General features: G+C 40.0%; 1 protein-coding gene across 2 annotated transcripts in view; it reads right to left on the reverse strand.

The window, feature by feature from the left end:
* ttll5 (tubulin tyrosine ligase-like family, member 5) overlaps positions 1–26,378 on the reverse strand; it is a 145,827-nt gene that overhangs the window by 93,559 nt on the left and 25,890 nt on the right. For both annotated transcript variants that reach the window (XM_084097321.1, XM_084097320.1), the window contains exons 13-17: positions 16,766–16,847; positions 11,380–11,441; positions 7,199–7,290; positions 966–1,067; positions 712–803 (exon numbers count right to left, since the gene is read on the reverse strand). In XM_084097321.1, the coding sequence (XP_083953447.1) occupies positions 712–803; positions 966–1,067; positions 7,199–7,290; positions 11,380–11,441; positions 16,766–16,847 (430 nt within the window). The remainder of the gene's footprint in view (positions 1–711; positions 804–965; positions 1,068–7,198; positions 7,291–11,379; positions 11,442–16,765; positions 16,848–26,378) is intronic.

A 26,378-nucleotide genomic window follows, 5' to 3' on the forward strand; every position in this document is an offset into this window, starting at 1 on the left:
CCTTTTAGTGTGTTTAAGTCAAGCTTTTTGGTCAGATTCCGTCGCCGCTAGTGTTTTGACGTCGGCTTGGTGTGTTGTGATGGATTTTTTAATTAATCATGACTAAAAAGTCATTAATCATGACTTTTTCTTGCAAAGTGTTAAAAATTGGTCTTTGCATTCTGTTGAACCACAACAACCATGTTATGGCTGTAAATGAATAATGATGTAACAGTGTGCTTTTACCATGTAATTGCAGTAACACTTTACAATAAGTTTACATTAGTTAGCATTAGCTAAACAATGCGCATTACATTTGTTGCAGTATTTATTCATCTTTGTGAACATTAGTTAATACAAACACAACTGTTCATTGTTAAATAATACTAACAAATACTGGTTTTAATAATGTGTTTGTAAAAGTTGACTAACTGTTGATTAATAAACGTGGAAACACTTTATTTTACAGTGTCCACGTTACACGCACTTACTAAAGTCATTTACCAAAGTAAATGTTGCATAATTACATGCAACTATCCCTAACCCAAACCCTAACCCTATAGAACTGATGTTTACAAATGTAAACTAATTGTAAAGTTGCTCTTTAACAAATTGCTTTTGTTCCTCTTCTGTGAGTCGCTTTGGATGAGCCCATTTCTGGGCTTCAGTTAAATCATCTCAACAGTTTCTGATATGCAAACCATCTCTCTTTCTGTCCTGTCATTCTCTAACCTGTAAAGTTCCCAGGTGTCCGGAGTGGGAAAAATCCGAACAAATCCGCCTCTCCTGTCATATTCCTCCTGTACCCTCCGCAGAACTTTCATCTGTCCAGGAGAGACATCAGAACATGCTGTTCAATATCAAATATGTGAGGAGCAGCCAAGAAGAAAGCGCATGCATCAGCCTGCTATCTGCACATTCCTAACAGCGGCATCACTTGGCTAAAGTCATGGAAACACCGTGGGCTGTGAGGGTTTGATGCTGACCTCTTCTGCTGTCAGGCCCAGAGTGCTCTCCGCCTGCTTCGTGCTGGGTTTCTCTCTCTGAGCTTCTGGGTCGCCACCGTTGGAGGATGGAGGTCTCTGACGCTGAGGATCAGAGGGAATTATTACAAAAAATATTACACATCTAACGCATCATCCGTATTACTGCTACTACCCGCCAAATGCGGGTGGGTATCAGAGGTGGTGTGTAACGCAGTCACTACTAGCCACTTTGGCTGGTTGAATTTTATAATATACATTTTTCAATTGAAGTCTTTTAAAAAGGCATCTGAAATAATAAACTAAGTGCAATCTAGTGTTGTCAAAAATATAGATTTTTCGACACATATTGTTTCTGAAATATCTGAAACACAATCTCTCATCTCTCTGACAGCGGGTTACACACAAACAAGCACGCATCCCTTTACTCACTCGTTTCATTTGCTCCGGATGAATATTGTTGGTGTTACAGGGGAATTTTGGCATATTAATATTCAGCATAATTTTACTCATTCCCGCAGATTTTGTGCTCACACCCAAAGTGCCAAGTATATTGGCTATAATGGGTCCCTCTGTGCATCAGGTCTTAAAGTGACAGCAGCCTAATATACCGGCTGCCAAATTATGAGATAATATTAAAAATATCGGTAACACTTTACAATAAGGTTAATTTGTTAACACTAGTTAATGTATAACTAACTTGAACTAACCATGAGCAATACATCTGTTACAGTATTTATTAATCTTTGCTAATGTTAGCTAATAAAAATCCAGCTGTTCATTATTTGTTCATGTTAGTTCACAGTACATTAACTAACGTTAACAAATACAACCTTTGATTTAAATAATGTATTAGTAAATGTTGAAATTAACATTAACTAAGATTAATAAATGGTGTAGAAGTGCAGTTCATTATTAGCTCATGTTAACTAATGTAGTTAATGAAAACTTATTGTAAAGTGTCACCAAAATATCTATATGGCAGTTTTTCCCTATGGTATCGATGTCAAAATTGTGGCCAGTAACTTTGGAAAACCACTAGCGATAGCGGCTGGTGAGCAAAAAAGTCCTACGGCTCTATATTTAGAGTTGGTGATTTGTCAATCCCTGAACAGAAATGCCGTATTGCCTATAGAGCCGCCGCTCTGTTATATAGTAGGAACTGTTAAATCCACTGTAGTAGTTGCTTTGTGACATCGCATACACACTGCGTTCACATGCTGTTTAAAAGAGATGTAATTATTAAACTTGCACACATAACCAGTCCTGCACCATGATCAACAACACACCTCATAAACTCTCTAAAGCTCATTTCTGTATCGTGTGCTTAATGTGTGCATGGTTTGAATTCACTGGAAATATGTAGCTCTTAAAATTAAACACTTCATTATAAAGATAAAATTGCCTCAGTTTTAATGGATTTGGTGTTATGGCTGTTTTATCACATATTGAAGTAACTGCCAAACACCTACTGTACATAAATGTGTCTATTCTCATCACTTTTGACCATCGGTGAGAGCTGTGCTGAAAGCTCCTAGTAGAGCAGCATCACACTTGTAGCCATACAACATGGATCTATATCAGCACAGTGTGAACAAGCTGTAGGTAATCATTATATAGAGCCATATCGCACGGCTACGAGTATTTAAAGTATTTAAAGTCCCCCTGAAGTTAAATATTTTTTCTCTTAAAACTTATTTTTGATCACCAAAATGACATATTTCAATGTTTTTTCCTTGAAAAAAAATTCTTCATGTCTTAAAATATCTTGAATGTAACTCGACACCCTTGCCTCATTTAGTATACGTGGTTCTATGAATATGCAAATGAGCCCCGCCTCCACTCACTCACTCAGCTCAGAGATCCACTGGTTGACGATCACACGTTGATCTGATTGGTTACAAGGTAGTTTGTCAACGTTTGTATCCCTCCGCTTTTCTTTGCACGTTCTAGGCAACATTTCTCCCAGCGAACGGCAATGGCGGAGGAGAAACTGTCTTTATGAGTGTTAGTAGACACTTCAGTTACTACAGATTCATTGAGGAATGAAACAAGGTTTTTAACAAGGAGATTATTTTAACTTTGCACACCACCTTACGAGCCTCAACAGACAAACGCGCAGTCACAGGGTCAATGCGTTGAACAGCGCTGATGTCAGTCATGTGAAATCCCCTTAACTCTTGAAGGGATGCTACGACAAAGATATCGGCGCACACGGACATGGCAAACTGATTTTTTTATTTTTTTCGAATTTATGGCTTGACCTAGAGAATGAAAGCTATACCAGACACAGGTAATCACACACACTCTCTTCTCTCTTTCTCTCTTATAATACTCTACTTAGGCCCCGATCACACCTGACGCGTTTTTCAGGTTCGAAAACGCGAGGTGCACAGTTTTTACCATCACACAGAACGAGCAGTGCGCTGCGTTTTTTATGTTGCTAGGCAACTACTGAAACAGCTGTCCTGTCAGTCAAGTAAACGTCAAATCAGCCTTTTATTAACTTTATTTACTTTCTGTTAACATTGTGGTAGTTACGGTTCGTGAAGTCGTTAAGCTCCTGGTAACCCGCGAGAGCACCACTAGTTTATCCTCCATCATCGCACTCTCCGGGCGTTCAAGCAACTGTAGCGTTCATCACTACAACGGAAGGCCCGCCTCTCCATTCACTCGATTGGACAGTGGAAAAAAACGCGATGACGTCGGGCGCCTTTTCCGCTCGGAGTTGCTTTTTTTTCAACTTCAAAAACCCGAGGCGCAGCAGGCGGTAAAACGCGAGGCGCAGCAGGTGCATAAACAGCGCGCAGAACGCTCGCTGCCATAGGAAACCAATTGAAAACAGGCGCCTCTCACTGCAAAAAACGCGTCAGGTGTGATCGGGGCCTTAGTAATACTATACATTATAATAACTTAACTTTAGCAGTCTATTCCTTCATTGCTAGTTCTAAAGTGACGTTAAAACTAGAAAGTGCAGTTGTACTATAAAAATGGGGTATCAAGCAACTCAAATATTTCAATCAGCAGTCTCCTAATGACCTCTTCTATAACCTGCACATAAGCCTCAAACACTCAGCAGATCCACGGCACGGCTCAAATAGGGGAGTTTGAGATATCAAGCTGGATCACGTTGGTTTACGCTGGGGAACAAACCCAGTGAATGGACAGGGGAATCAGCTCCTTAACGGCTTGTTTGTTAGCTGAGGAGAGCTGTCTCCCAAATCCACCATGGAATTCCCTAAATCCTTTTCATCATATTGATATGAAACAGCTGCTTCAAATTTTGCCAGCCAGTTTGATGGGTTGCTGAGGAGTCCCACCCAAACTGTCTGTGGGCCAAAAATTACGAGTCCATTATAAGCATTTGGAAACAATAACACAATCTAGTGACCAGGGTGAAACTCATGCGCCTCGACTGGCTGTTGAACACTGGTTGCTTTACTCAAGCTTATGATCCTGGACCAGTGGCGTACACGCTTGACCAACAAATGAATTCAAGCAATTTGAAAAGTGAACAAATAAATTGTCTGCCTTTGTAAAAATCGGGGCATGAAAAGAATAGCAGAATAGCAGACAGTTTATACCATATAAGCCAACAGGACTTCCCTATTGTCATAGAATTAGAATGATTGTTAAAATGTAATATTTATTGTAATCATTATAGTTATCATCCTTTGTGTGAACAGGTGTAACAATGCAGGTTGAAGCAGGGAAGAATGGAGGATCCAAATGCAGCAGTAGTCTTTTATTTCAACAAACTCTAAACTTCCCAAACACAGACTCTGGAAACAGGAATCAGGACTCAGGATCAGAACAACCCACATACAAAGTTAACGACAGACAAGGAACAGACTGAAACACAGGGCTTAAATACACACAGGACTAACGACAAGACAAGGGACACCTGTGAACATTTAAACCAATGACAACATGGAACACATGGCAGGATCACATGACAAGAACAGGGGATCACATGATAAGACACAGAAACATGACAATGACAATAAAACAAAACCCAAACTGTTACATAGCCCCCCCTCTATGGGCGGCTCCCGACGCCCATCAAAACAAAAACAATAGTTCAGGAGGGTGGTGAAGCGGAGGCGGTCTTGGGGGAGGGATGGAGGGCCAAGCCCATGGAGCGGAAGAGGACCTGGAGACTGAGGCTGAGCAGGCTGTGCAGGCGACCAGGGAGGAGACATCCCTTCAGGCAGCCAGGGCAGAGACGACCCTTCAGGCGGAGACCATCTTGTCCAGAGACACTGGCTCAGCGGAGACCATCTTGTCATGAGACACTGGTTCGGCGGCGGCCATCTTGTCCGGAGACACTGGCTCGGCGGGCGTGAAGTGAACGGTCTCTGGATCGGCAGAACTTACGTGAAGCTCTGGCTCGGCAGGACCAACGTGAAGCTCTGGCTCGGCAGGACCGACGTGAAGCTCTGGCTCGGCAGGACCGACGTGAAGCTCTGGCTCGGCAGGACCGACGTGAGGGCACAGGAACAGACACCGGCTCAGGAACAGGAACAGACACCGGCTCAGGAACAGGAACAGGCGTGTCAACGGCCATCTCTGCTGAAGGCTCAGGTTCAGGCGTGTCGGTGACCATCTCTGCTGAGGGCTCAGGCGATGTGGTGGCGACCATCTTGTCCTGAGACACTGGCTCGGCGGCGGCCATCTTATCCGGAGACACTGGCTCGGCGGAGACCATCTTGTCCGGAGACACTGGTTCGGCGGAGACCATCTTGTCCTGAGACACTGGCTCGGCGGCGACCATCTTGTCCTGAGACACTGGTTCGGCAGCGGCGGCGGCCATCTTGTCCGGAGACACTGGCTCGGCGGAGACCATCTTGTCCCGAGACACTGGTTCGGCGGCGGCGGCCATCTTGTCCGGAGACACTGGCTCAGCGGAAACCATCTTGTCCTGAGACACTGGTTCGGCGGCGGCGGCGGCCATCTTGTCCGGAGACACTGGCTCAGCGGAAACCATCTTGTCCTGAGACACTGGTTCGGCGGCGGCGGCGGCCATCTTGTCCGTAGACACTGGCTCAGCGGAGACCATCTTGTCCGTAGACACTGGCTCGGCGGGCGTGACGTGAACGGTCTCTGGATCAGCAGAACTTACGTGAAGCTCTGGCTCGGCAGGACTGACGTGAACGGTCTCTGGATCGGCAGAACTTACGTGAAGCTCTGGCTCGGCAGGACCGACGTGAAGCTCTGGCTCGGCAGGACCGACGTGAAGAGACCCAGGCTCGGCAGGCATGACGTGAAGAGACCCAGGCTCGGCAGGCATGACGTTAAGAGACCCAGGCTCGGCAGGACCGACGTGAAGAGACCCAGGCTCGGCAGGCATGACGTGAAGAGACTCAGGCTTTGCAGGCATGACGTGAAGAGACTCAGGCTTTGCAGGCATGACGCGAAGAGACTCAGAACCGGGCTCGATGACGCAAAGAGACTCGATCTCAGGCTCTGTAACAGGGCAAGACGAGGATTTACAATTTGTTATCACTGACACTTCCGAAGGTTCTGCAGCATGTGCCGCCACCTCTGGAGATACTACAGCGGGTGCCATCGCCTGGGGCAGTTCTGAGGTGGTATATGCAGCCCAAAAGCAACACAAAGCAATCCCCATCATGGGAAGTGCTTCAGACAGGGGAATTAGTGAAGGAACTAGAGGACTAGAGCGAGAGGATTTGGGGATACCAGCTGTGCGTGCAGATACCAGCTGTGCGTGCAGACACCAGCGGTGCATCCCTCACGCTGGATACCAGACAGGGAACTCGAAGGACTTACCTTACATCTCTGGACGCGACAGACTCTGGCAGTTCGGTGGAAGCGTAACGAGGCTCTGGAAGATCTGCTGAAACGCGACAAGGCTCTGGAAGATCTGCTGAAGCGTGTCGAGACTCTGGAAGGTCTGCTGAAGCGTGACGAGACTCTGGACTGGGGTTGGTCACCATTACTCAAGTGAGTATATAAATTTTTATATTTATATTTATATGGAAAGGACTGAAACATGTTGTGTACACTGAGAAGCAAGACGCAACTGACAAATGACTAGCTTGTCATAGCTGTGTTTTATAGTGAATAAAAAACAGCTATTGACCAATCAGAATCAAAGACTGGAACCAACCGTTTTATAATAATCATCATGACTGGCCTAATAGTCATGTGTTGCTCGATTGTAAATCCTAAACAGGGAAAACTATATAAATAAGGTAGAGTGTGGGTATTTGTACCTGAGGCTTCTGGGTAGGATTCTTCATCCTTGAGTCAAGCGCAGCTCTGTCAGTGCGCAGCTGTCGGGATAAAGGGTCCTGACACACTAAACCTGAGGGCAACAAACAGCTGCTGTTCAGACAAAAGTGTGCTTTGATGATGATCTACACTCAATAAGTTATTCATCATTTCCTTATTTCTTTCCATCCAGATGCAATGCAGTGTGTGTGGAAAACCAGCAGAGCAAATCCTGGAGCAGACAGTCAGAAAGAGTTGATGATATATCAAATCAAACATTTAGTTTGGTGCCTCGTTCTACAGTATTTATTGCTGATGTACACTACCGTTCAAAAGGTTTTTTTTAAAGAAATTAATACTTTTATTAATACATTAAATCAATCAATCTTTTCTATTTCAAATACTGTTTTGCTCATCAAAGAACACTGTATTATGGTTTCCATACTTTCATGATGTGATGATAATCATACATGTTTCTTGAGCAGCAAATCATCATATTAGAATGATTTCTGAAGGATCATGTGACACTGAAGACTGGAGTAATGATGCTGAAAATTCAGCTTTGATCACAGGAATAAATTACATTTTCCATTACATTTGCATTTAATCATTTAGGAGACAACAGAAGCAGTTAAATCAACAAAAGAACACACTGTAAGTGCTGTGGTATTTGTTGGTATTAGTGTTAGTATTAACGGGTCAAGTGTTGACAAAACTGTCTTTAGCAGTTTCTTGAACATGCTCGGGTTGGCCAGGTCGTTCGTTTATTTTCAATATATTCATATAGAAAACAGTTATTTTAAATTGCGATAATGCATCACAAGTTCCATTTGTTAAGTGTTAGTTAATTAACATTAATTACTTGAACTAACAATGAAAAATACTTATAAAACATTTATTAAGCTTAGTTAATGTTCGTTTTAATACATTATTAAATCAAAAGTTGTATCTGTAAATATTATTTAATGGACCTGAGCTGACATGAACTAACAATGAAGTTGTATGTTTTTTATCAAATATAATAAATACTGTGACAAATGTAATGCTCATTGTAAGTTAATGCATTAACTAATGTTCACTAATGGGACTTTATTATTAAAGTGTCAATCAATAGAACCTATGACCAAAATAGAAATTATCGACCAAAATGTAACATAAGTTTATCAGTTCTACCATGGCTAGACATGTTTGAAATGGATGTAAAGTAATCATCAGAAATGTGGATCACACAGATGCTGCCATAAACATGAAGAAGATAAAGTACAGCATGAGATCTACAACCATCACTGAGCCGAGATCAATCATTTCAGTGAGTGTTTCTTTCTCTGGCGTCAGATTTGAGAGTTTCTGGAGTGGTGACAACCGATTGCACAAGCACAACAAAACTTTGCCTTGAGCAATGATTATTTTCATGAGCTCTGCAGAGGTGTTTTCTTCAGCCAAACTGTGACAGTTCAATGACTCATGCAAGCGTCTAAAACAATTCTTCCATGCAAACCATCTAAAGCTAACGAACCCTGCCCGCGGGGAACTCTTTAAAGCTGTGGTGAGCATGCAGGGTATTGATTTCTTTTCAGGCACGTCACATGTCAAATTTCATGGTCGGAAAAATGTGACAAAACCACCAGCAGTAAGCAATACCCCATTAGTGATTTGTGATCCCTGAGCAATCTAGATTTAGCGAGAGAGACAGAGAGGCCCTTCCAAATCACATTTTATTTTTTTATTTAATTTCTCATTTAATTTTTCTAGATTGTGTGTTTTATGATACAAATGTCAAAAACAGTGGTAATTACACATGCATAAAACTTGAACAATTTAAATATTCTTTTAAAAATGTATTCAAAATAAATTAGAACAGTACCTTTAAAAAATGTTTTGGCAAAGTGCTGCACAAAAGAGGTTTACTGTTAAAATTCAAACATGGGGAAAAATGTTTAAGATAATGGGCCTCATTCATGAAACTTTCATAAATATATGAGTAAATTCAAAGTAATTTGCACATAAAATGGACCTTCCCGAAAACTCAGCTCCGGATTCACAAACACTTTGTAAACATCAGTTTTGATAGTTAAATGTGCGTATGTCAATGAATTCCAATCATTTGCATATAAGGCGCGCGTGCAAGCTCATTCAGTTAGCATAATCCTCGTCTATGAATTACAACTACGCAAATTACGTGCCCAGAAACGCTGTGGAATCTTCTGGACTCCAAATAATAAATATTCAATTAACGTGCGTCCACCAAATGCCTGGTGCTCTTCTGAAAACGGCCAGCTGGTGGCGCTTGAGAGCGCTTTGGAGGCGTAGTGTTTTAACAGCTTTGGTTGCTATGACTTGGACAGTTACCAGCAATATTAACTTATCCAGTGTTGTTTAGTCATTGTACAAGTAGCATGATTGGTCGGTGTGGTATTTGTCCCGCCCCTCCTCCACTGTGATTGGACGGCTGGGTAAAAAGTGACAAGCGCTGCGTTTTACCCAACAGTTTTCAACTCTTAGCTACAAAAAAAAACAAAGACAGCACACAAACTCGTTAAATATTATTATGCTACATAGTGCATCAAATGCAATGTCATTAGTTTGCCTAAAAGAACACAGAACACAGAACGTTAAATTATGCTTTACGCATAATTTACGTGTGATAGGGAGCAGGTGTAAATTTCTTTCGTACCAACTAACATTTTGGAAATACGAACATTTTCATTGATCCGAAAATTTACTTCAGAGCGGCTTTACAAACGATTTACACAAAAATTTGTTCAGCTTGTGTTTCATGAATGAGGCCCATTGTGTGATATTCCTTAATGTTTAATAAGTATACTCTACTGTAAAATAGCAATATATTCCTGTCATATTTTCTTCAAGTTAAACTGAGCTTTTATTTTGGCGGGTTGTAGTGAAGAGCTGTGAGTTTGTGGGCCCTATCTTGCACCCTGCGCAATTGACTTTGTACACCAACGCACGTTCCCTGGTGCTATTTTGCAGTTTAAGAAAACAATTCCGCCACTGACCAGGAAAAACCTAGTCTAAAGTCAGTGGCGCGTTTTCAGTGGCGCGTTCAGACGCTATTTTAAGGGCACATGCTTGGCCATAATGTAGCGTGTGCACATACACTTCGCTTCTCTACTCTACACACAGACGCAGCAGTTGCCATTTTTGCAAACCATACATAATTACAAGGAAAAATATTCCACACGAGGGAAATCATTGTGGTGTCCATGAAGATGTGAAAAAATAGGCATAAATCTAGCTTACACATTTACACAAATTATTATACGCCTGTTTAACCGAAGTTAATTTGGGTGGGTTTCTCCATCCCCAACGTCACTTCTCTGTCTTTTACGGCCCTGACGAGAACGTCGGTCTCCTCAGCTGTGAACCGCTCCTGGCGTGCGCCTGGCAAATCCGCCGTTATAATAGCAATCCGCCATGGAACAAGCGCGCCTGCTCTTAAAGGGAATGTGAGATGACGCTCTGATTGGTTTATTTCACGTTACACCCAAACCACACCTATGAGTAATGAAGCTACTTCAGACCAACCCATTTTAGATTTGCATCACAAAGTTACTTGCGTTTTGCATTTTATACTTGCGTTTCAGATCGTTAAAATAGGGCCCTGTGTGTGTATCTGCCGATAGTTTTCTCAGATGAAATGGTGAAATGCTGCTGAAGATTAGGTTCATGATTAGGTTTGTGTGTTTATGTGCAGATGAGCGTCACACATGATTGAGTTTGTGTAGTAGAGCAAACTGAGACAAGCACAACATGCAGACTTCAATAGCCGTGTTTTTGTGTTTTAATATTAAAAGACACTAGTCCATATCACCATTTGATTAACTGTGTGTCCCTTCTTTTGATTATTTATCCAAAATTTGCCAAATTCTGTAACATTCCGTGTTATACTGGATTCGGCGATTTCAAATGTGTTTTCCGCATCGTAAAAATCATACAGTCCTATAAAACCTCATGTCAGGGAGGAAAGCACAACCCTCCATCATCTTAACCGGTCATTACTTTACACCAAACAAATGTGACCCACATGACCACTGCCACTGACGGTAACCTGCAGTTATGGGTGTTCTGTGGTTTGAAAATGTGACCATACAAGAACATTTACAACATGAGACTGAGGTGAAGTGGTAGAGGACTGTGAACTCTGAGCCTGGGAAAAGAAACTCACCCACAAGAGAAAACATATCGGAGATCATGCTGGCCTTTATCTTCAAATCCAGAGGAGCATCACTAGAAATATAAAAAGGGGAAAAAGTATTAGTGCACTGTTATGTAAACCTTGTGGGCCAGTGAACTGTTCTGATTTATAAGCCTTTAAGACAACACAGCACACTCTAACACAAAATCAGATATTGGGCAGAATGTCTAAGCTGCTCATTTCCATCCAGTGAAATTGAATGGTGATTTATACAGTGTCAAGCTGCAAACACCATCATAACAATTGTCTATATCAGGGATCGGCAACCTATGGCACGCGGAGGGATAATTACTGGCACGTGACAATAGGAGTGTATGTATTTCATTTAAATAAAGTCTCTCGAACTTGCATACGGACGTACATTTTGAGTTAACCATTTCTCGTAGTCCCACAGCCTGCTTTATTAAGTTAGGTACAATAAATACTTGTAACATCCAAAGATGACGAAGGTAGTTCTAAATCACAGTTACATTTATTAAACAAAGTAAATAGAATATAGCTGCAAGCAGCAAATAACGGGGTTCAAGCACTTTAAGGCCTTTAAGCCCATGCACAACAAGATATGTTTTATTTAACAAGCCTGTAGATCATAGATTGGTTTTTGAAATAATCTCAAATATTTAAAGAATGATTCGATTGACAGTGGTGTCCTAGAGGCAAAGTTGCTCAGAATGAGGAGTTCTACCATGTGGTATGAATGATGTGGGCGTGTGTGAAAAATTGTGTCATATGCAATCCATTACGCACGTGAAAAACGTGAAGGTACCCCCACGGTGGCCGATTTCTTTCTAATTCACAGGCTTCTAGAGCCGCGAGTCAAACAGGCCCAGCGTGTTTCGTTCCGATCGGCCTCCGTTTACCTTGTCTGACAGCCGCTAGAACTTCACTGGCTGACGGCAGCTGTGTTTGAGATAAGCGAATGTTCTCGTAGGCAATCATGGCACCTTGGACAAAGACAACGCATGCCAGTTTTCAAGTCAATCGGACTGACTGTTGTGAAGCTATAGCCGTTTTCGTGTTTGTTTGTTTTTCATTTTATAGCACTAAGTGGCCAGTCGCCGAGTCCTTCTTCATGCGGCCACAGACCGAGCCCATACATATGTGTACCAAGTTTGCTGAAATGATCTCATTCCGTTCAAGAGTTATAGCCGTTTTAGTAAAAGTGTCCACGCCCACTTTGAAAGTTTTGGCATCCCGTCGCAGAAGTGAATCAAAATGATAATTATTGGCAACCAGACTAAAGAGAATCTTTATGCAATGGTTTGGTTCAGATCAAGCGAAAAACGAAGGCTAGTTTGCAAAAGTAGGTAGCAAAAAACCCTAAAATTTTGCAGATCAAATACGAGACATTGAACCCCTAAAAATCCAAGAGAGCAAATGCAACGTAACAGCTTGTGATACACGAACATACACACAAACAATACCGGACAATGACAATCTGAATGTCATTGCTGAACATCTTGACAATGTTCATTAGTAGTATTAGAAAATTGAATGTGAGTGGTGAGAGAGAGTTGCCTGAGAAAACTCTTCGCTCTATGGCTTTTACCAGTCTTTACGCAACCACTTGCATGTAAAAAACGCGTTGGTTTTCTAACCCTTCATTTCAACTCCCAAGAAGATGACTGTTGGGTATGTTCATACAGTTGATGATGGAATACTGTCAAATGATGGCGGTTATGGTTGCCTCACTTGGTTGCAATATCTTAAAGGGTTAGTTCACCCAAAAATGAAAATTCTGTCAGTAATTACTCACCCTCATGTTGTTCCAACCCCGTAAGACTTTCGTTCATCTTCAGAACACAAATTAAGATATTTTTGATTAAATCTAAGAGCTGTCTCACTCCTCCATAGGCTTCTAGGTAATCGATATCTGCCATCCCAGAAAAGTTAGTAAAGACATCGTTAAAATAGTCCAAGTGACTACAGCGGCTCAACCTTAAGTTTATCAAGCGACAAGAATACTTTTTGTGCGAAAAACAAAATAACGACTTTTCAAAACAGAAATAACAAGCCACTGTAGTCACTTGGACTATTTTAACGATGTCTTTACTAACTTTTCTGGGATGGCAGATATCGATTACCTAGCAGCCTATGGAGGAGTGAGACATCAAAAATATCTTAATGTTCCGAAGATGAACGAAAGTCTTACGGGGTTGGAACAACATGAGGGAGAGTAATTACTGACAGAATTTTCATTTTTGGGTGAACTAACCCTTTAATGCAGAGCATCAAAGCTTCTGATCCAGTTGTGGACATGTCTAGACCTGAAAACATCCAATTGAGTAGATCTTTGAAGGCCGACCAAATCACCTGTAACGGGAAATCCTTCCTCTCATCTGGTGTCGCGCTTTGAAATAGGCTTTTCTTGGAGGCTTCGATTTGATCCCACCACTTATGACAGATACTCTGGCATAGATCAGTGAGTTCATAAGGAATGCTTGAGATGTTCTTTACACCATATTGAGTTTTACATGGATAAAATGAGACTTACAGTCTTTTAAAATGGCATGCACTTTGTAAAAGTCCTGGAACTCACAACTTTCACAACTGTCTTATGCAGTTTTTGTCTACTGAAAGTGTTTTGGAAAGTCTTTCATCAGCTCAATCATTAGCATTTTGTTAAACTACTGTACAGTCCATTGAACCCACTGTACTTCAAGGTAACACTTTAATTCAGGGTCCAGTTCTCACTATTAACTGGTTGCATATTACTAGGATAATGGCTGTTTATTAGTTATTATAAAGCACAATTGATGCCTTATTCTGCATGATCATATTCTACATCCCTTAATCACCCAATACCTAAACTTATCAACTACCATACTAACTATTAATTAGGAGTTTATTGAGGAAAAAGTCATAGTTAATATAGTTAGTCAATAGTGAGAATTGTACCCTTAACCCCCTGGGGTCGGCGGTATCGCCGGCGATACCAGCTCGCTTTTTTTTTATCAGTTCAAAAGAGATTCATTTTGCTCTGTTGACTTTGATATTACAAACACGTTTCATACATCAATCGATTCTGTTAAATGTGTATTATTTTTGTGTATACTCACAATAAAAACAAAGTGTTTTGCTTTTTGCCAAATAAAGAAAAATAAACACGAAGCGAGTTCTGCCTTCTCTCTCTCAGTGAAGTCCATTCTGAAACGTGTCCGAAAATGAACAATAACTCAGCGAATACTCAGTCAAACAGGCATACAGACACACAGGCATGAAGCTTGAATTCTCTTCTTTTAAATGAAAAAATGAAAAAATGAAAAAACAAATATTCTCAGTTCATGTAATCTGTAAGAAAAGAGCGAGATGTCAGTCGTTCTCATCTCATCTAATTATTTTTAATGTGACTCCGCCCACGGAGAGCGCGCGCTATTCAAACGCAAATGACTGAGGCAATCCACGCAAACCTGTGAACGCCCCCATATCAGCTCGAGAAAACACATCAAGCTTATTCAGATCATTACTTGTTTACACCGTCTCGCAGCGCTGTGAGGAATAATAATAATGGAAAATGTACCTCAGAAGTGCGGGTATTTCGAGGAGCAAGGATCCGACTGAGCTGAGGAATACTGTAGTAAGTTTTTTTTCCTTCTCAAGTGAATCGCGTCTCTGTGTGTGAATGAATGAACGGCAGAGATGCGCTGTTTACCACAGCTCGCAAAAAGACAGTTTAAATTTAAATCGCGTTTCTGTGTGTGAATGAATGATGATGTTTTAGCAAACTGTATTGCTATACTGAGATGAGTAAAAATCGACTGAAATATGTTGAAATAAAATGTAGGCTATTTGTATAAGCAACGTATTAAACTGCAAATTAACATTTATATGCCCTAATATTTCATAAAAACAACGTTACAGTCAGGCGAAATATGAAAGACAACATTTTGTTGACTAGATTTGGGTACAGTTTTTACTGTAGAATATACTGCCACATCAAATAAGCTTTTGTTTAGCAATTTCTGCTCATATGTTATATATATTATATATATGTTCCAATGTTGGCTATATTCAAACTAATGAATACATAATAAAATGTAGGCCTATAATCATTTTTTTACAAAGAAAGAGTACACTTGAAATATTGTTGAAATTGTAATTATTGTTGTAATTGTAACCTTTTTAATAAAATAGCAAAAGATATTTACAAGATAGATGTAAGCAAAATCTTAAATGGTCAATATAAGTCTTCTTCTAAATATATCTTTTGTCCTTGCATTGTGGCTCAGTCAGTGTCACACCTGAATGAATGGCTCATTATGCAGAGTGGGTGGGACATTGTATTCTCAGGTGTAAACCACTCCTCCTTCACGCTTTGCTTTCCAAGTATTGAAAACATGTATTGTTTTACGTGAACGATAAAGCAAGACTATTTTCACATCATTTTGAAGCCAGAACTCGAAGCGACAACGTCCATTAGTCAAAAGTCTTGTGGACACATATTTAGTATGAGTTTTGTGGTCTTATTTCAGCAACTTTCATTTTTAGTTTTTTCAATAACCACGCATAAACATTATTCTCTTAAAAATACAAACATCTACATACATGATGCTTACATATTATGGTAGCCCTGTTTGTGCTATATAGAGTGAATTTACACCTTTGCCATTATCATGTTTATAAATAACTGAAAAAAGCACAAATGTCAGGGCATGTCAAAACATCCCAAGGGCCCCAAAAACACCTCAGACCCCAGAGGGTTAACTAAACTGTGATCTACATCACTGTCAACTAGGGCTGTCACGATATGATATTGCGATTATCGCATCCAAACTAAAAGTTTGTATTTTCATAATAAATGTGTGTGTACTGTGTATAATTATTTTGTATATTTAAATACACATACATGCATGTATATATATAAAAAAAAAATGTTATTTAGATATACAATATTTATATTTATATAAATATAAATTATATATAAATCTATAAACAGTATATACATGCAAATATTTCTATATAATTAAATATTATATATATAATAATTATACACAGTACACACACACATTTATTATGTAAATACAAACTTTTATTTTGGACGCGATAATCACGATATCATATCGTGACAGCCCTACTGTCAACATTTCCCCCAGACAAAATATGGTGCCACAGGGGCCAAAAAAAAAAAAAATGCACATTTGATTGCATTTCTATATTTGCCTAAAATCCATTGTTTGAATGGCAGTATGAGATGGAAATTTAAAGCGCAAAACGCAGTGATCTCAAATTGCACTTGCCTGTATAACACAGGCAGAACACAAACACCCAAAACCTAGGAAGAAGCAGTTATTGTACACATCAGCATACACATAAGAAAATGGAAAAATCAAAGGATTAGTGTGTGTGCGTTGCTCACCATGCCAGTGAGGGAGAGAGGTTCACTTCCAAGAGCCACGGTTTGAGGTTGGAATCAATGAGAACGTCGAAACCATACAATTCTGCGAATTGAGACAAACACACGGGTGAATGGGAGGACACACACCACACAGAGGCGGCCAGTGCTACTGAGAGCCGTCTGTGAATGTAAATGAACAGATTAAAGCAGAAACACAGGCCACATACACACTGAAAACCTCTTTAACATACTGAAGTAAATCCTCTAAATGATCATTCTGTGTGTCTCTCCTGAAACTGTCATGGCTGATAGTGTTGGTGTCCAGAAAGTTTGCATTCACTGCACTTTCAATACTGATCGAATTAGGATATTTTGATAAATTATGACATAAACATTGTCTAGCATGTCAGAAAAGCTGTGTGACGTCACTGAATTAGCAGCTAGTTTAGTTTTAAAAACTATGCAGAAGTATTTGTAAATGTGGTTGTCACTATCTGAAATTTTTGTTGGTGTTTAAAGTGAAAATGTTTAATGTGTTTTTGACCCAAGTAACCTTGTATTTTAATAAATATGGTTGTTATGACACCAGAAAAATTTCACAATTCTCGATTCAATCATACACAATAAAAACTACTAGCACTAAACTAAACTAAACTGTAACTAATATAAAGGTTTTTTTTTAAGACAAATAAACAGTCAGTAATAAAATAAGAACAAATAAACAAAATACAAGCGGCAGCACAAATGAATACAATAGAACAAAGATACAAAAGAAATAAACAGTGCTTTATTCTCAAGTAGGTCATAACTGTCACGGATGTGTGTGCAGGAAGGAGGACGAAGACAGATGAATAAAGTTCCAAGCGTAGTTTAATAACAAGTGATCCAGAAGACAGGCATTAACTCAACACATCTATACATGACGGTGACCGGACAATGAGTGAGAGCAAAGGCACAACTTAAGTAGCGAACACAAACAAGCTAATTGACTAAACACAGCTGAACTGAACTAACTAACGATCTTAACCATGGAAAGAGATGAGTGGCGGGAAACAGAGACAAAAGCACATGTGACTGACAAAAACAAACTAAAAGTCCAAAACACAGAAACTAACCGAACATACAAAAGTTATTCAGTCAAGAGCAGTGAGGGATTCTGTCGTTGGTGTTTGATTAGCATTAGTCAATGTTAATCGATGTTTTAGTTTCGTTTTTTGATTTTGGCTTCTGACGAAAACATGATGCATGATTCTTGATTCATGATTCTTTCCTTTAAAGCGGTGGGCTTTCACCACACATAACATCCAATCAGTCGAATCATGTAACGTCACGTGTAAAAGCGTATTGAGCTGCGAAAGAGACGCTCTTCAACATGCATTCGGTCCACGTGATCCGAGATGGAGAGGAACACAGGCAAGGTTACTTTGGGCTTCGGGCGTGTGCTTAAACGGACAAATATTAAATGTTGCCTATGTAGGCAATTCACTAGGTTTTGGAACAGAGCCTATATGTGTCTCTAAATGCTCTCAGGTATAAAGCAGGTCTTTATCAAACAGAAGGGGGGTTTCTGTGTCCTTTCTACATTCACTGACACAAGAGAGAGAGTGTTTGAATGTGTGTGTGTGTGTGTGTGTGTGTGTGCTCGTGTGTAAACAGAGCTGTTTTAAAGAGCTCATAGAGCGGGGCGACATATCGGCTATAAATAAGCCTGTGTCGGCCTGCTTACTTTATACTCAATTTCATGGCATCAAAGGGATCAACAGCTGATCCCACTATTCCCACTTCACCTGTGTCTGTCTATATCATTAGACTGATGATGGTTCAGTTCTCATGTGCCTCATTTGAAAAAAAAAAATAATAATAATAATTAAATTTTTTGCCTATTGTCTTTTAAGAGTAGAATTTATTGTTTTCCTCCTGTCCTGGATTTAGAAACTCGATCTTTAAATATGAAAATCCATCACAAAACTATTAATTACATGGCTAAATCTATGATAATCTAAACAAGAGACTGAAATAATAAAGATTACATAAATAAATGCTTTTAATATTTATTGTGTGAAAACTATTTCTATCAGTGTGTCTGTGTGATTTTGCGTGGGGTATTTTTCAGTTGTGTTTTTCAGTATTTTGCCCCAATAACTGATGACTTTTTGACTGGTTTTGGGTGAACTATCCCTTTAAAATCTCACGAGTCTTTGAAGTTTTAAAAGTCAAGTTGTGCTTTACTGAAAACTGTTTTGAGTTGTTTCAGACCCAAAAAACAGCTTGAGTTTGACGTACCTCTTACTCTAACAAACTTTACTCCACTGATTCATAAGCAGTTGCTCGATTAATAAAAATAAAAAGTGCATTTATAAACTATCTGCCAGTTTCAGTTCACCTCTGACCCTATGTAATTTTTCAAGAAAGATCCCAAACCGGATTATGTCACACATGAGTATTTCGTAAACCTGTTCTGCATGGTATACTGTAATCCATGTATTTGTAAACTGGTAGGATGTGCATGTAAGAGCATCTGGACTTGGTTACCCAATCCCTGAAGACCTCTCGTCACTCATCAGAGAGGGCCTTCATCAGCTGACGGGATTCAAAACTTGGATAAATCCATAACTACAACCAGATGCTCTTGAATAAGATTTTACCTGCTGCTCCACAAAACACTGTGACAATGACCTGGATCACACACAGAGCCTCTGTTTGACAGGCACTGGAGTCTGAAGTGAACTGAGAAAAACACATTTACTGCTGGTTCCTGACAACAAAATCCTTGCTTTATTCCCCATCTTCTGACAACCTAAATATGCAACACAGACTAAAGGTGCAGTAACATTAGCAACCTTTTGAGGGTTTGAGGGTTAAAAAACAATTTTTTAAAAAGTATTATTGGATAAAGTGTTGCCGAAAAAGATGTAGGAAGCCCATTAGGTTTTAGAACAAAAGCCAAAACACTGATTCGTTACGGAAGCCCTGAAACGCAACATAAAAAAAAATCCGTCAAAAGAAATTTATAATTATAGTATTTCGAGATTAAAGTCGAAACATTTCGAGATTAAAGTCGAAACAATTTGAGATTAAAGTCGAAATATTTTGACTTTATAAAATAAAAGGCCTTGTAAATAAAATCGAAACATTACCACAATACAGTCTTCTGTAGAAGTTGCGTGTGTGTGCATTCATAACAGCGCGCGTACACTGGTGCATAGGGCATGTTTCCAATTCTGAATTTTTGTGTGTGTGTGTGTCTGTGTAAAGAAATGCGCTTGTGAAGAAATGCGCTTCCCTCTTCACTGTTCTGGATAGATTTTAAGTGCATCATTCTGTATCCAATCATTTGGCCAGATCCCGTTATTTCCTCAGATATAATAACCACTGGTGGTGGTTGAGGAGAGATTCCCTAAAATGATTGTAAAGCGCTTTTAAGTGTAGGCCTACAGTAAACATATGAAAGCGCTATATAAATGCCTCATTCATGCATTCATTCATTCATACATTCATTAAGCTGGATTTCTTGATCCAGTCTGAAAAGTGTTTTCGCCTGTATAAAGTCTACTTCGGCGCAGTATATTTTATAACGTCCTATTGCCTAATGCCATATCGGTAGACCTGTAGCTGTTCCTTTTGTTGAAAGCCAAGATAAAAGTAAAGCTATTATTTTGTGTAGATCCACAAATTCACTTCCACAAATTCAGTGGTTCAAATTCGACAGAAAATTTCAACATTTGACATCCAGGAACGGCAGGAATATCAGTGGATTGCCGATTGATGATCTCCATAACTGTTAGTCGAGCTCACCAGCAGGGGGCGCAAGCGGCTGTTGACGAAGAAAACTATAGAGCAACGGGTGAGAGAGTCATTCATTCATAAAAACGGATTTACAGAAATGGAGCAAGCGGTAAGTGTGTGTGATGATTATCAGGGCCAGTATATCTATGGAAAAGCTGATAAAGACACAAAAGCTGTGTTTACATTGAAGTTTTCACAGTTAGTTTTGCACATGTAAGCAGCTTTCTCTACCGTGAACAAGATTATAATGTTATTCCCCGATGCTGATGTACAGATCAAACGTTAAATCTGAGGTAGTAGACATACATTTCTCTCGGTTGTTTAGTTTTCTTAACTTTATATCATGGAGCTGTGCTTCAGAACTGGGGGTTCCCTCAATACGTCACTCTCCCGGATTCCCCTGTGGTCAGGACACCTAAAGTAACTCAATGGACAAAATACAGTGATATAAAAGACCAAACTCGCACCTTATTGGGGATGTAGGCTATGCTAGATATAGGAACAGGCAAGCGGACTCAGAATATGAACATACCGCGCATGAAGTTAGCTTGATACTCGATATTCGCACATTTATAGTTAGACAGTTACTGTTGCTAAGTCCGACAAGCCATGCCGTAATCATTTTAGTTTTATTATAAGGGCATTTACTTCCGCGCATCTTGAATTTGGGGGTATTTATGTTCAGTTCGGTAGCATGTTTGCCCGCACTTCTATTTCAGTTCTATTTCTTGGTTTTGTGACAGAGCCCTGACACTCCTGTTTTGTCTTGTACTGTGTAGCACACAGCTTGTGTTTGTCTTGTCATGTTGTCATGTTTTGTGTGAACATGTGGCTTATGAGTGTTCTCATTGGCTAAGTGTTCATGTCTCGTTTTGTGTTAGCACATGGCTTGTGATTTGTTTTACTGTAGCTTGTGTTTTAGTCATGTTTGGTGTGAGCACTTGGCTTGTCATGTATGTTTCCTTGTGCCATGTGCTCTCCTGTCGAAGTGTCTAAGGCCTCGTTTACACTGCAGGTCTTGATGCCCAATTCTGATTTGTTACCTTTATCCGATTTTTTTGACCGTCCGTTTACACATTCTTTCAACTGTGACCCATATCCGATTCATGCGTTTACACTTGCCATACTAACTGAAACATCGCGCATGCTTAAAGGGTTAAATTCTCTTGCACAGATGGACGAACGTGAAATATGCTTGATGCTAGCTCTGCGATATATGCGAAGTTCGCCAAACATTACCATGATTTTGAGGCGAAGGAGGACGAAAAGTGCCGTTATTGCACATATGCTTCAGTTATTGTGTGTGAGAGAGATCTCAGGACTGGTGGGAGCATATTGTGTTTAAATATTGGCTTTAACGAGGAGCAGTGGGTCCGAAATTTTGTTGTGTACTACAATATGTTGTGTCAACGTTTGTCCACATTCCTCTCCTACGACGACACAACGTTTCGTCGGGCCATCCGTCCCTTTGCAGATGCGCGTCGGGGTTTCTCTCGTCATTAAACCGCGGAGATGTTGCCCAATGCCTCAGACAATCCAATCTGCCTGTTTACATGACAGTCGCATTGGCACATATCCGATTTCTTTCCACATATGAATGAGGCCTGAAACCGATCTCGAAATATCCGAATGCATGGTTTTTTTTCCTGTTTACACTGTCATAGAACACATCCCATCTGTGTCACATATGAGCAAAAAAATCGGAATTGGGTCACATTTCACTGACAGTGTAAACAAGGCCTAAATCCGCCCATCTTCTTGCCTGATTATTGGTTAATTTGCCCCACCTGCCTTACCTCATTACCCTCTTTTGTTTGCTTCCCAATTTATTCTCCTTGTGTTTGCAGTCCTGTGTTGGTTCATCGTATAAGGTACCCTCATGTTTCCCGTTGCTGCCAAGTCCAGTTCTTGTAAAGTCTTGCTGCCTGTCTTGTATCCCCCACGGGGTAGTTTTTATTTGTTTTTGTTTTATTTTATGCTTAATAAAAACCCATCACTCTGCATTTGAGTCCTCGCTACTTTCATCAACCCAAACCCTGACACGCAGCCCATGTTATTTGTTCAACCCTGCCTAAGACACTGACTAATGAAGCCAGCAACTGTCTAAGCAGGCTCAGCGGATCACTAGGTTCTCGAACAGAGCAACAGACGAGGACATCTTTCTTTTATCAGCTCTAAACGCGAGCTGAAAGACCCACACTAATCACTAATTACGCATTGGGAACACGCGTACAAACACAAACAGCACGCTCCACACACACATTCACACTCCGCTTCAAACAGCGATCAGCCAACAGCCCATGTGCAACGCATTTTCCCTCAATTAGGAGCAGACACCGGTCCTGCCCGCACCTCAGCCCTCACAGGCCGTCTCGCTCTCTACGTCTCGCTTCTCTCGGCTCTCGTGGCTCTTTAATGTGTGCTGGGAGGGCCCATTAACATCACCACAAAATATTCACAGTGAGGAGAATAAATAAGCACCAACTAGGGAAGATCAAAGCAGAGCGTTATTATGAGACGTTGGGCTCTGGAATCGAAAAAACAAGCCCAAACCAAACTAACCACACAACAACAATAACAAGAGCGTAGCGTATCATCTCACTGGGTGTCTCCTGCGTCTGCTGTGGCACTTGACAATGTTGCATCACTGCAGAAATGAATCGTATTCCTGCTGGTTTTGGGTGTCTTTTCATAAACAATATAATAGAGGGTGGAGTGGCTTGCATTAACTCACTGATGAAATATAACTTGACTTCTAAGCTTAAGTAAGAGACAATTTACACACGATTACAGCACTGCAGAGAACTGCATATCACTTCAGCCATGGAAACTGGGAGACTTTCACCGATATTTAGCAGTACTCCAAATAGTTTACCCAAAAATATGCGAACTGTTGTTGCTGCTGCTGCTTTTATTCACAAAAAGAGAAATGTGAAGGATCTTCATGAGGCTCTTTTCCCATGTGACCACATTCAAAAAATGCCATAAAAGTATAAAAGCAGTGCATGTGACTTGTGGACCAAGCTTGTTGCAATGCATTAGGATTGCCTTATCCATAAAGAAAACATGGGATGTCCATCTTTCTGTTGTGAGCACACTTTAAAATGCCACCTACTAACAACTCCTTTTACTACTAACCTTTTAATACCTACTTTGTCAAATATCTTGGACATTACTGTAATGCAGGGGGTAAATGCTTCGGTGGCGCTGTGGTGAAGCCAAGTTGTCGTTTTTTAATGCCCAATGTTTGTCCAATCTTCACCTAAATTGGTTCAGATCATCTTCAGACCAAGCCTTACAAATGTACAGTAAGTAATTGGAGTTTTGATTTTCAAACTGTTGAAAACTGAAAAATAAACAGGAAGGAAAACGGTGAGACAATTGCAGATGCAAAGAAATGCTTTATTAGGAATTTCTGGTGAAATAATAATAATAAGTTAATAATAATAATTTTTAGGTTTAAGTGTAAGTGTACATGAAAACAATAAACTACCCAGTAGAAAAAAAATGTAACCAGCCTAAGCTCTATTGTTGGCCGCCCTGCTAAACACCAGTTTGGTCAGGCTGGGAGACCAGCTTAAACCAGCTGAGACCAGCAGGGTAAGCGGAGACAGGTCTTTGAATGTGGCTGCTACTGTAGTCAATTACGAGTAGACTGACCTGTGTTCTTCTAATACGTCTTTATTAAAAACACGGCACTGTGGCTCATGACCACACAAATACAGCCCTATAAAGCATGTAAAACTAGTGTGCTTGGCCCTGAAACCGCAGCTTACAGCTCTATTTTAAAAGTACGTTTGTCTAAACTCTAAAATGATGTGGCAAAACTGGTGACATGTTGTGATAGAGACCCAAACGGTCGCAAGGAGAATCACACCAGGCATCCATTTAAAAGTCGTTCCAAACGAAGTTTAATACTTTAAAGGCAAGGAAGTGCAAAAAACAGTGGATAAGAGTACAAATAAAAACAAAGGTTACACTAACTGTTGGAGACCGAAGTTTCTCATGCTCAAGCAGTATTAAAAACATTTGCATCAAGTAATGTGGAATTGTCAAGATCACATAACTTAATTTTTTCAATTAAGCATTAAGTTTATTTTAATTTTTTTCTTAAGGCAACGGGTTTACTCAAAAAAATTTAAGTAAGTGAACTGAGGCCATCGTTGAGCATGCCACAATAAACGATCAAAGAAAGACAAAATAAATCTTTTACAATTCATGAAATTTGTCTCAGACCACAAAAATCAGAGTGTGCACTTGTATAAAGAAGCATTGAAATGCACTTAAAGACGTGAATGGCCATTACACAAATACGGCCCAACACACACAGAGGCTCATTTATTCACCAGTAAAGGACTGTTCCTGCTTTCCGTGTCAGAGGTGAAGAGCGACCCATGAAGCATCACGTTACAGGACTTCATTTAGACAGAAGCTGAACAAAGACAAACCCGCCGCTAATTCACATCCAGACAATACGGACCATATAAAAGAGGGAATCGACCGTGTGGCTCTGATCCAGATTGACTCGAGATGAGATGTAAACTGGGAAAACAATGGGGCCGTTCTGCTGGAGCCAATGCTAAAGACCTTTCTCAGCACTGCCTCATTCATTATCCTCCGCATCACTTCCTGACTCTGCTACCTTATTTTAGTGCTTTATTTTTTTGTATGACATGGAGATTTCTCATTGTGAGTGTGATGAAGTCGGCCATATGCATTCACACACACACACAAGAGGAAAGGATATACAAAGGATATATATAAAACAAATATAAAGATATTTAGTGATGCACTGAAATTTCAGCCACCAAAAATATTCCTTCCAAATTAGTTTCAGCTGAAAGAGTTTGGAGCGCTGAAATCATGGGTGATGTATGATAAGCGTTTCTCTGACGGTGTGTTTTATCTATGTCATCTATTTCATGCACACAACATGAATAAACTAAAACAATAAACATGTCAGCTGTGTGGACGCTAGGGCTAGGTTGACACTACCGATTTCTTGTTTCTGTTTTCAGTTGATGCGTGAATAAACTTCAGTAAACATTATTTGTCTGCCATCCAATAATCGCAAAAAGCTTTGTGTTTTATTACTTTTGATTTGAAATTATTTCTCAGCTTTCAAATGAAAACAAATGTTTTTGTGTCTCTTTAATGTGTGGGGACAGATCGCTGTAGCGGCACGTAAACCTATCATCTTTTCTTCTTTACTACTAGTTACAGCAGCAAATAAACAAGTAAACATCAGAAGGAATATTGAAAGATACAGAACAACGTACTAATGAATCCTGGCTCATGTCAATCAGTGTTTCAACTGCCGAAAGATGTCAATAAAACAGCTTGTAAATAATGTCACTTAACTTTACATTTACCTCAGAAAAGCCTTTCAGTGACCATAAACTTGTTTGTTGACAAGAAAAAAAAATAACTCATTTTGGGATAAAAATGTACCCCATGTGTAAAATGAAATACTCTGCTGTATCTTTAATGCTGTGGGCCTAATTTTCTGCCAGAGGTCCTGGACATCTTGTTCATATACATGGCATCACGGATTCGATCAAATACCAACAGATAAAAAATCTAAACCTGACAGCCTGTGTTAGAAATCTTATAACGGAGAACAGGATGGAGAGATTCTGTATGAAGGAATGGTCTCTGATCTCTTGTCAGGTGTTCTCCAAACTCATCAGGCATTATAGGAGAAGACTCAGATCTGTTATCTTGGAAAAAAGAGGTTACAAAAAGTATTTAATAAAAGGGGGCAAACAATTTTTCCCAACGTGTTTTGGAGAAAAACATTTATTTCATAATGTGAGTTTCCCCCCACTTTCAATTATTTTACTTCAAT

The sequence above is a fragment of the Abramis brama genome (assembly GCF_963993115.1).
Source record: "Abramis brama genome assembly, chromosome: 21".
NCBI lineage: Eukaryota > Metazoa > Chordata > Actinopteri > Cypriniformes > Leuciscidae > Abramis > Abramis brama.